The following is a 13,793-nucleotide window of genomic DNA, read 5'->3' on the forward strand; positions in this document are numbered from 1 at the left end:
CGACTTATATGACAAAATTTGTAAGGATCTAGCGACCCATTATTTGACAAACGTGTCGAAAAAAAGCAGCACATGCAAGTGCAACATAGATTCTTCCAACTTGTCATCCATGAAGAATTAGAATACAAATAACTATTTTTCTCTTCAAGCCAATATTTATTTATTTATTTATTTTATATAAATTAGATTCATAAACAAGAGCAAATACAAACGAACCTCGGAAGGGCTCCTATAAATTTGTCTCCTTTAAATCATCTCTATTGTATACAAATAATGATATTATTGGCCTTAATCTATGTTTTTTTAAAATCTTAATTATAAGTGTAATTATCTATTTATTGTATACAAGTCAATTTGAACTTTACCTGCTCTAATAATGCACATTTATTTATATTATTGGCCTTAATCCTTTTCTTTATATTTATTTGTTTTTTATTTTTTTAAATTTTTATTTAATTTTATTTTTTATTAATTTTATTTAAAAATAGCTCTCATATATATTTTTTAAGTGTAATTTTTATTTAATTATTTTTTAATCAATTTTGTTTATTATTTTTTATCAATACTATTTTTGAATTCTATAGATCTCAAATATAAAAAAGTCATCGGTCCATTTTAACTACAAGTCAATTTGAACTTTACCTGCTCTATTACGGGTCATACCAGCTAGCACATTTATTTTTTTATATTTTTAAAAAATATAAATATTTATTAATATAAAAAATAAGGGCATAATTTGAAAGAACCGTGATGGCGTAAGGCTCTGTAGAAGTTGGGTACCGATTTTTCCAACCAGATGCGACGCGCAGCGACGGACGTCTGTCGCCACGATCTCGCGCTTTCGCAAGATCCATCAGCCGCCATGGTCCCTGCGGTTCTCTTTTCCCCTCGCTGTTCCATTGGCCGTTCCCAGAAGCTTCAGATGTTACAGCTCGGTGACGCACGCACGAGCTATTCAGCGGTTTGTCTTCGTCAGACTGGAAAAGCTTTTAAATTGCGGTAGGCTTTAGAAATTTTATAGGCTGGATTGGTGTTGTTTTCAGGTTGTAGCTAGTTAGGGCGGCTTCTCTGGAGCAGTGTTTGAAATGGATGATGCTAAAGGGGATACGAGGCCTCTGTTGAAGGTGTACCATGAGAATTGTCCCGGATGCAAGCAGGAGCAGAAGAATGAGGTTCGCAGAGGAGTTCCATATAGGGATTTCATCTTCATTTGGGTCGTCTCACTGTGTTCTGGTAAGTCGATATTCACTCTGCCCTCTGGACACTAGAGTTCAATCTGTCAAAATTAAAATGCCCTTGGTAGATTTGGTGCGTGTTAGTGTCAGATTCCTATGCCAGAAGAACCAGCTGCAAATGGAAAAGTGCCGGGAAAAAAGTTTTACCCGGCTTTGTTTCTCACTTTTTCATTGGACGTGAATGGGAGGAAGCGGTTGGGATTTCCAATTTCATCCTAGATAGCATTACTTTTCATATGTTTTCATCCGGTTGATGGTAAAAAAATCTTGGCCAATTGCATAAAAAGCCTAGGCCCCAGGCCGCAAATGGTCATAACATAACAAACATTAAACATTAAGGATACCGTATCTATAAACATCACATATCAAGAAGTAATACAAAGTTAAGTGTTGACAAAAAATTTAGTATCAAAATATGATAAGATGCTTACAATCATCGACCATATAAAAATATGACATTTGCTGTAACAATAACATTTCAAAAGAGTCATTGGCCAAGGCTGACTTATTTTAACACTCAACCAAGTTTTGGTCACTAAGCATAGTGGCCAAAATTTGTTTGAGCACCAAAGTATAATATAAAATTGTTGAAAATCACATCATAGGTAATAAATAACCATAACATTCATAGGTTTGTTTTTTTTCTCTCTTTTGACACTCAACTAAATTTTGATCAAAACTTAGTTACTGTAACGGGTGGAAGGGGAGATGGTGCTGTTGAAGGTAGTCTGAGAAGAGGGGCATGAGGGGGTAATTAAATGAAAAAGCAGGGTGAAGTTTAAAAATAGGGACCTTTACAAGGCAATTAGCTAAAATTTTAAGCAAAAACTTATATTTTTTAATCACTTACTTTAATATAGTTTTAAACATTCAATTGTAAAACTCTCCTTTTCCACTTCAAAGAATCACAAATAAGGAAATCTTTCTTTATTCGTGTTTTAGTACTTTATAGCATGCCTGTGTATCAAAATAAGAGGAACTTTTTTGGATGAAACTGGCTATATTTTTGGATGAACATTTTTGGAGAATAAAAGGTAATCCCTGCCAGTGTATTAGAATATACTGGTACAATGTTAATTTAGAAAATCCAGGCCAAACTAAAATTAAAAAAAAAAGAATCATAATTGTTCTGCACTCATATTTGAGGAGTTTCTGCATGACTGTTCGAAATTATTTGCAGCTTTATTTTGCTTTCTAGGAAAATATTCGAGTAAGTTGTGTTAGTTCAGTGAATCGGACTAAACAAGTTCATGTAGATTTTTTATTTAATTTCTTATAATTCAATTTCTTTGATAATGAGTTAATTTGTGTTTGGTTTAACTGCTTGTATTTTTTTTCCAGCTTTACCAATATCATCCTCATTTCCTTTCTTGTACTTCATGGTATGTACAACAAAACTTGATTACAAATTTCTTGTTGAAGTTGCATTAATACTGAGCCTCGTGTTTGCTTCATAACATCCAATCTATATTGAAATGATGGATAAGAGAAGCTTAAATCAGTTTTTCATCTCATATGATTTAGTTTTGGAACAAATGGTGATCCGAACTGCCTGTAACTAAAACATTATTCCATGTGATTTTCATCATGAATATTGACTGGATAGTCAGCATTATAACACCTCTGAACATCCATATTTTCAAGATAGATTGTAAGGAAATAAAGATGAGGTGTTTGATATTTGTGAAGCTAAATTTAAGACTTTCCTTGAACCAAAACTCAATGTTGGAAATTACTGACTTTCAAAGAAATCTCTGAACACATGTTGTGACCTATAGAAGCACGTTATTGACCACCACCTACCCTAATCCACAGTTGGAGCCAAAAAATTGCAACTAAAACTTTTTGATGCCAAGGACTCAATTGGTGCAATTTTATAAATAAACTCTGTATTTCATGAAAATTCTGTCTCCTATTTGATCCTTCAGAAGCTACCTCACCTATTTTAGTACTAAAGAAGTAGAGTGCATGGGATGCTCTCGATTAGTGTTTATTAGTTCTTGATTTCATATATTGAGTAGATAATGTATTTGATCAGAAGTACATCAATCTGCAATTTTCAATCAGTATTCTGGAAGGACCATGATTGTTGATACAGATTTCTCAAGGATATTGTTTCTGCAATTGCTGCTATAATTTCGATCCACATTTTATGATCTTTTTACATGCTTCTTGATGTATACTTGAAAGGACACTGTGTTGAGGATGTTTTCCTATGTTCCTTCTAGTTATTTATGTCATGATGTTGAATATTATTTTCTGATTCTATAATACACTAATTCAAACTGTAATAAGTTTGCTAGAAATGTTGTTATCCCTGGATTTTGAGACTGGACTATCTCATTAGCCTTCTCCATTATAACATGTTAGATAAGAGACTTGCACATTGCGAAAACAGATGAAGATATTGGATTTTATGCTGGATTTATAGGTAATACTTCTAAAGACTCCATTCTTATTCCTCCATTAGTATGGATGATATATCACATATGACGGTAATACTTCTATAAGCTCCATTCATTATTCCTCTTAATATCTTGCATATCACTCTCTATATGATAAAGGTCAAAGAAAACAATCTTTTCTTGGAGTATAACTGAAGTATTGAATATCTGTGGAGATATTATTTGAAATATAGATCTGTTTCTGATTGAAGGATCTTCATTTATGATTGGAAGAGCCTTGACCTCAATATTTTGGGGAGTTGTGGCAGATCGTCATGGAAGAAAACCAGTTATAGTCATTAGTATCTTTTCAGTGTATGAATTATGTGACTCCTTGTTCATTAATTAAATCAATTCTTAATTTTTCTGAATGATGAATACATTAATTTTGTTTCCTTGCTTTCCTTCAGAATCGTTTTCAACACACTTTTTGGTCTTAGCACAAGCTATTGGATGGCCATTATTTCTAGAGCACTTCTTGGATGTCTTAGTGGTTTGCTTGGTCCAATAAAGGTTTGTTATGTTGATAGTCGGCTAGAAATTACTTTCCAAAATATTAATTACAAATGTTATAGTTTGTAACTAGGAGCTTGATGTGGAATTAAATGCAGGCTTATGCTTCAGAAGTCTGTCGAAAAGAATATCAAGCTCTAGGCTTATCTCTTGTAAGAATCTCTATGATATTACTCGATCTTCTTCAATGCCCCACAACTAGATGGTTATAATCAAGCTTAACATCCAAATATTTACTTCTAGGTTAGTACCTCACGAGCAATAGGGTTAATTATAGGTCCGGCCATCGGAGGATACCTTGCCCAGGTATTGATTTAATTGATGTCATTCATGAAAAACCTATTGGATATTCTGTTAGAGTCGAACGATTTGTTTATTTGAGTTTTCTTTGTAGGTCAAATGGATTTTTTTTATTTGTGATTCTTGTTTTTTATGGAAAATTTAGGTTATTAATGACTCCAAAACATCTTTTTTAAACATCTAAAAAGCCTCATCTGTGTGCCTCTAACCCATTTAGTACTCGTATGTTTTTGCCATCCTTATTTGACACTGGTGGCTTCTCCATTTTTAATTCTAAAAGAAATAAAATTTTCCAAGAACTGGAATCACATTTCATAAAGTAACAGATATTTTCACTATAATTGTAAAGCAAAAATTAGCCTGTATACTGCAAAAGACACTTTTGACTAATTACAAAAGGACTACTAGTTTTAAGAGGAAGATGATCCCTAATTATTACATCTTTGATTGTTAACTTGTTTTCTAATTTCAGGAGATTGTAGTTTCTTCAGTAGTTGAGTGCATAGTTAAACTAATCTATACTTAATAAGTGTCTAGATATTGAAGTCTACATATTCTATCCTTGTTTTGCTATTTGTCTTCTTTTGGGAAAAGATGTGAAAATGATATCCATCAGTTTTATCTTGAAATATTTATAAACATACTATTGAAAATATTGCCTGAGGTGCACCCTAGAGCACTCTTATCATTAAAAAGTAGATTGTAGAAGCATAACTCCAGCACCAAAACTGAACTATAAAGTATATGAGTTTTTTTTTCCATTTAATAGAGATCCAACCAAGCCAACCAATTAAAATATTGTCTTGACTCTTATGTTGGGATTTTTCTTTGTTCCTCATGCTTGCTTGCTTTCTGGTTCGTTACCTTTTGATACTTTCTTTGCTTCCATTATTCATGCTATCTCCTTTTCTGTTTCATTATCAGTTGATGCAGTTTTCCCAGTTTTTATTTTGAAACGAATATCCTTTTCATTTCAAAGAGGAAAATGAGAACAAGTATATATAGCACTTTCCTGTTTCATGAAAAATACTTTCTTAATGAAATAACACAGATTAGTATTTTACTACTGGTCGGAGTTGGAAACTAAGTAACATTATTTAGAAATACCATCTGTTGTATAATAATGGTAATGCTGTCATTTAAGATATGTTTACACGTGCTTATATCTTTGTTTTGTAGGTCCTGTTTATACTATATATTGCATTTTTAACTACATGTTTTTTTGGTTTACATATGTCAGCCTGCAGAGAAGTATCCAAATGTGTTCTCAAACGACTCATTGTTTGGCAGGTGAAATAGAAATATCAATGACCTGTGCTTCATATTTTCACCCCAATACTAAATAGTTTTAAAATTTAATCCAGGTTTCCTTACTTCCTACCTTGCTTGTGTATATCTCTCGTGGCAGCTGTTGCATTGGTTACCTGTTTATGGCTTCCTGTAAGTTTAAGTTTTAGTTGACTATTTGTTTAGTTCATTTAGCAAACAGGATTTTTCAGAGTGTTTATGCTTGCAAATATCTTAATGAAAATCATAATTCAGTATCCTGTACCTTGTTCATATATGAAATTATGCAACTGAACCTATAGCTTCTTTCTAGTAACAACTGATATTCAAAAATTTAATTGTTGATTGCAGTTGATGAAAGTCTACAGTTTTCAACTTTTAGCAGCATGCTTATTATACTTAGGTATTGATCTAGCACAGGGCTTTAGAGAAATGTGCATGCATCTGGGATATTTTGGATAAATCTTATACATAAATCCAAGATGAGGCATCAATGAATCAAGATCACAGAACCAAGGAGTATAAATAAGGGCAAAAATCAAAAGGGCGCTTTTTTTTTTTTTTCAAATCATCAAAGGGGTACCCCACTTTGATTTTTTTTATCAAAAGGATGCTCCATCCCACAATTCAACCGTGTACAATTACTCAACTGTTTTCATTATTATCTCCCGCCTAAATTCTGAACCGGTCAGACACGTTGTAGCAGCTACGAAACTGTAGCTGCTACAACATATTGTAGCAATTACGATTTTGTAGCTGCTACAACGTGAATATTAGGTGAGCAGGTTGAATCCGCATTGTTGTAGCTATAGTTTCGTAGTGCTACAAAAGGGTTGAATTCACATTGTAGCAGCTACGAAATTATAACTGCTACAATGTGAATTTTTTAAAACAGATTAACTATGCATTGTAGCAGCTACGAAACCGTAACTGCTACAACATATGTAGCAACTACGAAACCTACAACATATGTAGCAACTACAAAACCGTAGCTACTACAACGCGCTCAACCGGCTAATAGGCAGGAGATAATAATGCGAACAGTACTAACAGTACTGAAGGGAAGTTAGGTAATTGTACAGGATTGAACAGTGGGGTGGGGCACCCTTTTGATAAAGAATCAAAGTGAGACGCCCCTTTGATGATTTGAAAAAAAAAGGACGCTCTTTTGACTTTTGCCCTATAAATAATGGTTGTGTAGGTTCATTTACTTGACCAAGATGGAGCATGAGAATTTCTTATCGGAACCACATTCTGTTTGACATACTTACACTGGAGGGATTTTGATCTGACCATTTAATTGTGAAGAACCTTTATGACCTTTCAGCTTAGCCCTCTCCAGTGCCAATAGTCCATGCTGGGTTGAGTTCTGAGACTTTCTTATCTATTAAGAATCCAGTTCTGTTGAACATTGACTATGAATCCAAATACTCTACATATTGGCTACTTCTGCAATATACGTGAAATGATTTCTAGACAGATATTATAATTTTCTGTTTTACTCGTGCTTCTCTTAGCCTAGGGAGGGGCTACCTAACCTTATTTCCTACCTTTCAATTAGCTAATTGGATGGCAAACTGAGTTCATTTCATTAGGGGATGATCAATCTTTATGATGTTGGTGCTTTTGGCTTATCTCTGATTCCATTTTATTGTGGAGAAAATATCATCAGAGGATCACTTTATCCTGCAGCTCAATATATCTTTGGATTTTATGGTTCATTCTTTTGCAGGAGACTTTGCACATGCACCATGAGAAACTTGACGATCTAGAGGGTTCATTAATTGGATATGAGGCAAAAGAAACTGGTGATGAAACTGAAGGAACTATGATGGAAGCTAAGCAAAGCTTGATTAAGAATTGGCATTTGATTTCTGCAATCACAGTTTATTGTGTCTTTGCTCTTCAAGACATGGCATACTCTGAGGTAGCATGATTTTCATGAACATCTATTTATCTATGCTTTTTACAAGGTTATCATTCTTATGATGCTTGGAACATATTGTTCTGTTAATAAGAGTATGAAGCACACACATGTAATGACTAATCTGGTTAGAGAAAGAAAAACATACTAAGAACACAAAGCACGTTATGTGGAATATATGGCAAACTTTGACAAATATGCAAAAGGATGTTATCCTAAATCATGGAGCACAATAAATAGCAAGTGTTTTAGAGTAAAAGCAATTAGTTCACATGCCTTATTCTTTTAGGAAAAAATACTTGCTATTCAAAATATAATTCCTGCTAATATTAATTGTGATGTACGATAAATAAGGAATTAGCATGAGGAAGTTATCATTTCTGTTTCTCAAACTATAATATGATGCAAATATTATAATATTACAGATTTTCTCTTTATGGGCTGTGAGCAGCAAAAAATCTGGCGGTTTGAGCTTTTCATCTAAAGATGTTGGTGAAGTGCTTGCAATCTCAGGTAAATAGATCATTAAATTGAACTGCATGTGCAGTTAACTGACAGGTTCCACATTAGCTGGAATGGTTGCATCATATTTCATCAATAATCTAAAATATGCTAATTTGTTATTTTCAATTTATAACTTGCATGCCACTTGCTAAGAGTTTGAGAGTGGTCCATGTAATTATGTTGCTCAAAACATTAACTAATCTTATGACGTTACTCCCAGAATTATCATTTCCTGAATGCTCAGTTGCTGACTTGTTTCTTTATAGGTTTCAGTCTTCTGATGTATCAACTGTTTCTTTATCCACTTTTAGAGAAGTACCTAGGACCCATCCCTTCAACTCGTGTTGCAGCGGTATCCGTGAAATTTCATTCGTTTGTATTCATTTGTGTCATTAAATGTTGATATATTTATATTTTTAAGCATAGCTTAACATTTTTTAGTACCACTATGTTCTGTGCAGATTCTTTCTATACCACTGCTAACCAGTTACCCATTCATGTCTAAGCTTTCTGGATTTCTTCTACTTCTTGTTGTAAACTGTGCTTCCTTCTTGAAGAATATTTCTTCGGTGAGTACTTATCTTTCTTTTTGCAGCACCATGTGGAAAGATTGTCATACCAAATAAGATGTATTAATGTTTGCATGTTAATACAAAGCTGACGTGTTTACGCAACATAAATTGTTGCACCGGCTGCTGTTTTACCTATTCCCCGTAGGTGGTGTTTGGTATAGATGATGGATCACCAGGGTGATAAACAGAAATCAAACTGCTGCTTATTCATAGTTAGTGGTGACTAGGAAAAATAAGAATGCTTTCTTCCAATGTATATTCAACACAAACGATTAGTGTGAGTCAAAATATCAGTCCTTTGAACAATTAATGGAAGTTAAGATATCACTCCTTCAACACAAACAATTAGTGTGATTTAAGATATCACTCCTTTGAACAATTAATGGAAGTTAAAATATCATTCTTCGAACAATCAATGGAATCACCCAATTGATGCTCATTTGGCAAACATGGTGATAACTGGAATAAGACAATTATGAAAATGTGATACATCTCTTTTTGCAGGCATAGTCCTTTGTCATCAGTAGGTAACAATCTTTTGTATTACCTTCTATGTAATTACTAGCACGAGCTATGAAACTCCACCTTATTTTCTTAGGATGAAAAAGCATTTACCTGAATGCGGGTCAGTTATTGAAATGGATGTGATAGTTGAATGTGGAAAGCCTTTTGTAACAGTATAGAAAACCTATACATTCGATGATTCGAAATTAATGGAGAAAAACATGAGAATATATCTGCATGAAATTTATCCTTGAGAATTTCATTTCAAGATTTTTTCATTTTTTTAATGCTTACCTTAAAATGCTATTTTAACCATGTTATCGACAATTTAATCAGGTAACAATTATCACTGGGTGTAATATCCTACAGAATAATGCTGTGGTAATCCTTTTTGCACATGGTAGATTTTAGACAAATTCCTTTTACAAAACCAGTTTTATCGACTTTCACAACACTTTACAGTCTCAGCATCAGAGAGGTGCTGCAAATGGTATTTCTGTCACAGCAATGTCTATTTTTAAAGCTGTAGCTCCAGCAGGTGGAGGAGCTTTGTAAGTATTACATTATTCTCATAATAGCACTCTTGATATGTCATAGTATCATAATTAAGCAAGCAAATTCCGTTAATCAAGCATGCATTCATTTCTTATGCGGCATGTATATATTTTGAAATTTAAACTCTCAATATGTCGTAATATGGTTCACAGATCAATATAAAGTTTGAATGCTCAATGACACGATGGGGGTTGAAATTTAAACTGCAATGAATACCATAGATAAGTTAGGGAAGAATTTGTTCCATTTCAACAAGGATAGGGAGGAATACTGGAAGAGAAGAATTAGATTATCTACTACCTTCAACTGTTCGGTTTCAATTCAGAAGAGTAGAGAAATAAAATGCAAATGTGAACTAGAATTTACAAAGCCCTAACCATCATAACTTTAGCGAAATATTATATGCAACAAACAGATTGGTTAAGGCTGTATCTTTCACTTGAATTATCGGCCTTATCCATCAACAGAATAGCTTACTAATGAGTTTCTTCTAGTAAGATTCCTCAGATCATATATCCTAGTGCCTAATTTCAATTTTCTTTTTGGAATTTGCTGTCTGCAGATTTTCATGGTCACAAAAGCGTCAACAAGCTTTCTTCTTACCAGGTATATCTTTGTTTCTCGGTGCAGCTTTGTATCTCTCAAAAAGATCCTCCATCGTTGATAAGACAGTGTTCATATTAATCCTTCTTTAACAAAAAATCTACATGTTTCTAGCTGAAAAGTAGTGAATACTAATTGGTGTACTTGCAGGCGACCACATGGTATTCTTTGCCCTCAATGCAGTCACAGTAATCGGGTTGATGCTGACCATGAAACCATTTCTAACTCAACCAAGCAGTAAGAACTGAGAAAGCCTTAGCAAAGTTTTAGATATATGTTTGAAGGAGAATGGATTACCGATGAAGCAAGACGCCCGATATGAGAAGCAAATGGTTAAATTATATTCCAAATTTCTTCTCGGTAAATAATTCTTTGAATTGCTTTCTAAAGATGTCAAGTTCATGGAAACATTAGGAATGTTAATATGAGTTAATTCATTTATATGGTATCATATTAGTTTTAGATTTTGTAGTTATTCTATTTTTGAATCTGTTCAGACCTTGTGGATAGCTTCAAGACATGATAAACGAGGTCGATGATCGACTCACCCGAGATTCTTACCCGATCTCACCTGATCGCGTCATTCTGACGCAATCATAACGTCAGGCAGAATCGCTGCGAGTAGCCATGCCCGTCGCGGTAGCTAGGTCAAAAGTCAAAACTTGGACTTTGATCGACGAGCCGCCTTAATTAATTAGGCCTGTCTGCTCATGCACCATCAACGACCGATGTGGTCGTAGCTTGTTGGCCATTAATGCGGTACGATCTGCGTCAATCTCGCACAAACTTACCATGTTGCAGTATTTTTTTTATAATATATAGAATTCAGATATCTGAACTTTAAACTTAATTAATCCTGAAGACGTTTTTGTTCATCGAATAAATCTGAAAATAAGATGTTATCTAATTTGATTAATTGATCACACAAACTACACCATCTACGTGGTTGATTGCTAAATCTACTACACGTTTCCAGGTGTTGCTAAAAAAGTACACAGCATTTTATATTAAAAAAGATTTTTTTTTTTTTTAACGAAGGAAGGGGAAAAGAAGATAATCGGCATGTAACGTCCGTTACATGATTCCCCACGACTCGAGGGTGGGGAAGGCCGGCGAGAATGCGACGTCGCCGTCGAAATCCGGGAGTTCTAAAGGCGCCCCGAGCGAGCCTACGCCGTTGGCCAGCAAGAGCGCCGAGGTGTCGAGCGTGGGCAGGCAGAGCTGCTGCAGGGCCGCGCGGGAGCCCGGCGCGGCCCGGATCGGCTCCGGCTTGACCAACGCGTCGGGAGCGGGCGGCTGGTTCCCAACCACCTGGATGCCGGTGACGCGCTGCACCATCTCCCGGAAGTTGGCCGGGTCGGCGTTGATGTAGGTCGTGGGCGATCGCTTCGTGGCGCGCGACCTGCGCTTGGCGACGCGCGCCCCGGAGGCGGGGCCGAGCGGGTGGCTCCGCGGCTGGAGGGGCGCGGCGGAGGGGGCGAGCTGGCGGCTGCGGTGGAGGAGGAAAGGGGAGGAGGAGGAGGAGGTGGCGGAGGAGGGGGACGGGGAGGCGGCGGCGGCGGAGGGGGTGGTGGCTCCGCCGGAGGAAGAAGTGTCAGCTGCGAGCGAGATCTGGAGGGCGCGGGTGAGCGCCTCGTTGTCCCTGGCGAAGGCCTCGCTCATCCACGCCGACTCCGACCGATACAGCCACGGATCGAGCACCGAGCAGTCCTCCGCCATCATCAAGCCACTCGTTCTCCCAGAGCAATCGATCCAAAGACGGCGGATTTGGGAGGGGAATGGGAGTGAGCGGTTCTGAGCGGGCGGGGCGGGCTTTAATAGGCGCGGCCATCGGGCCACGTGTACCTCCAGCCTCTGCTGTCGGATGACCGCGATCTAGCGGCTGGCGTCGCGTGGGATCGCCTTTTTCTTCTGTTACAAAAAAATTAAAAACAAAACAAAATACATTTTGATTTTATTTGGATTTTTTTTATGGAAATGCCGTTGACCGTCAAACCGCGTCGTCTGAGTAACCATCCTCTGCCAGCAGCGCCGTGTTTATTCACAATGCTGCCACTAGTATTGGCGCAGAGAATAGACCATAATTTTCAAATTATTTACGATTATGACCGGAAACGGCGCAACTAGGAAATAGGAAGAACTGAAGAAGGGTGATCAGTGCAATTCCCGTAAGAACTAGGGGTGTTTTGGGTATCGAAGTAGAGAAAAAAAGTTGTGCGCCAGCAGTGACGTCATAATTCTCTAAAATGATATAAGCTTTAGAGAATTATGAATTGTAGTTTATTGTCTAATTTAAATGGCTTACATGACGGATGCAAAGACGATATATTATAGTTTAATGTTAAATTTGAATCATGACTTATACACAAGATTTTCAAAATATTTATCTTATTTAGCGTTTAAAATCTAAGAAGACTGAATTGTGTTGACTTTGAGGCGCACGAGTCGCTTTCACTGGCTGGGTGAGGTGGGCCCAGTCATCTGCTGTTTGCCAGCAAGCAGTGACTTTGATGGTCCAAGTCCACTGTCATTCCCATGCCGCTCAGTCCAATCAATTCCTTCCGTGGGGGTTAACCATCTAATTGACTCGGTCAAACAATAGCTCCAAGAATCATCAGGTTTTTTTCCTCAAGTATTATTATGTTTTATTCCTTGAATCATAAATATCAAGAGTTTAGGGTATTTTTACAGGAGTATTTTGTTAGTGATACCCCCAAGTCTCATCATTTTAGAGACTGCCTTTGTTTGTGTTTGCGTTAGTGTTTTTTTTTTTCTAACTTTTTTTGAGAACCTAAATTTAATTTTGAATGACTAAACATATTTATTCCAATCGGATATCGTGAACGGTTAAACTACCAATCAACAAATCTCTAATTCATGCACCACTGCTCCCGCCAATTAAGGGACTGAGAAGAAGCTAATCGAACGGATTAGTTGAATGCCGAAATTCTGACAAACCACTCTGACACTCAAGTCAGTTTTGATGGAAGAGGAAGAATAAGTAATAATATGTGTAGTTGCTCAAGTTGTGGGAAAGAGTTTTCATACTTACAGGAAGGTTTATATACTTACGAGCAGTGGCGGATCCAGACTAATTTTTCAACCGGGGCTCAATTTTTTCAACCAGGCCGGCTACAGAATTTTTCGAGCTTCCGATCCTTGTGGATGCTCGAAAAATTTGAACAACCTTGAACAGTCTCCCAACTCCAGATATTCAGATTCCATAAGCATATCGTCGAAAGGAAATCAAACCGAATTATAATTCGATGTTGGCTATTTCGTGAATCTTCCTTGCAAATGTTGCAGCAACAAGTAGGGGGAAGGCAATAGTTGCATCGCAGTGAACCTGCTT

General features: G+C 36.4%; 2 protein-coding genes across 2 annotated transcripts; one reads left to right on the forward strand and one right to left on the reverse strand.

Annotated features, from left to right (window-relative positions):
• Nucleotides 1-852: 852 nt before the first annotated feature.
• On the forward strand, nt 853-10,794 carry LOC141838150 (putative peptide/nitrate transporter At3g43790). Its single transcript, XM_074725553.1, has 18 exons — nt 853-961; nt 1,044-1,233; nt 2,577-2,617; nt 3,606-3,666; nt 3,892-3,994; nt 4,090-4,192; nt 4,291-4,344; nt 4,436-4,498; nt 5,733-5,782; nt 5,857-5,932; nt 7,512-7,706; nt 8,129-8,216; nt 8,474-8,559; nt 8,669-8,776; nt 9,620-9,664; nt 9,746-9,834; nt 10,401-10,444; nt 10,592-10,794. The coding sequence occupies exons 2-18, from the start codon at nt 1,086-1,088 to the stop codon at nt 10,687-10,689; spliced, it is 1,452 nt and encodes a 483-aa protein (XP_074581654.1). The 5' UTR covers nt 853-961; nt 1,044-1,085; the 3' UTR covers nt 10,690-10,794.
• Nucleotides 10,795-11,316: 522 nt separating this feature from the next.
• On the reverse strand, nt 11,317-12,214 carry LOC141840075 (calmodulin-binding protein 25-like). Its single transcript, XM_074727967.1, has one exon. It carries the CDS (start codon nt 12,161-12,163, stop codon nt 11,516-11,518), a length of 648 nt encoding a protein of 215 aa, XP_074584068.1. The 5' UTR covers nt 12,164-12,214; the 3' UTR covers nt 11,317-11,515.
• Nucleotides 12,215-13,793: the final 1,579 nt, after the last annotated feature.

Source organism: Curcuma longa, chromosome 11 (assembly GCF_044706935.1).
Source record: "Curcuma longa cultivar G26 ecotype Majalengka, Jawa Barat chromosome 11, ITB_CL_G26_1.1, whole genome shotgun sequence".
NCBI classification, from domain to species: domain Eukaryota; kingdom Viridiplantae; phylum Streptophyta; class Magnoliopsida; order Zingiberales; family Zingiberaceae; genus Curcuma; species Curcuma longa.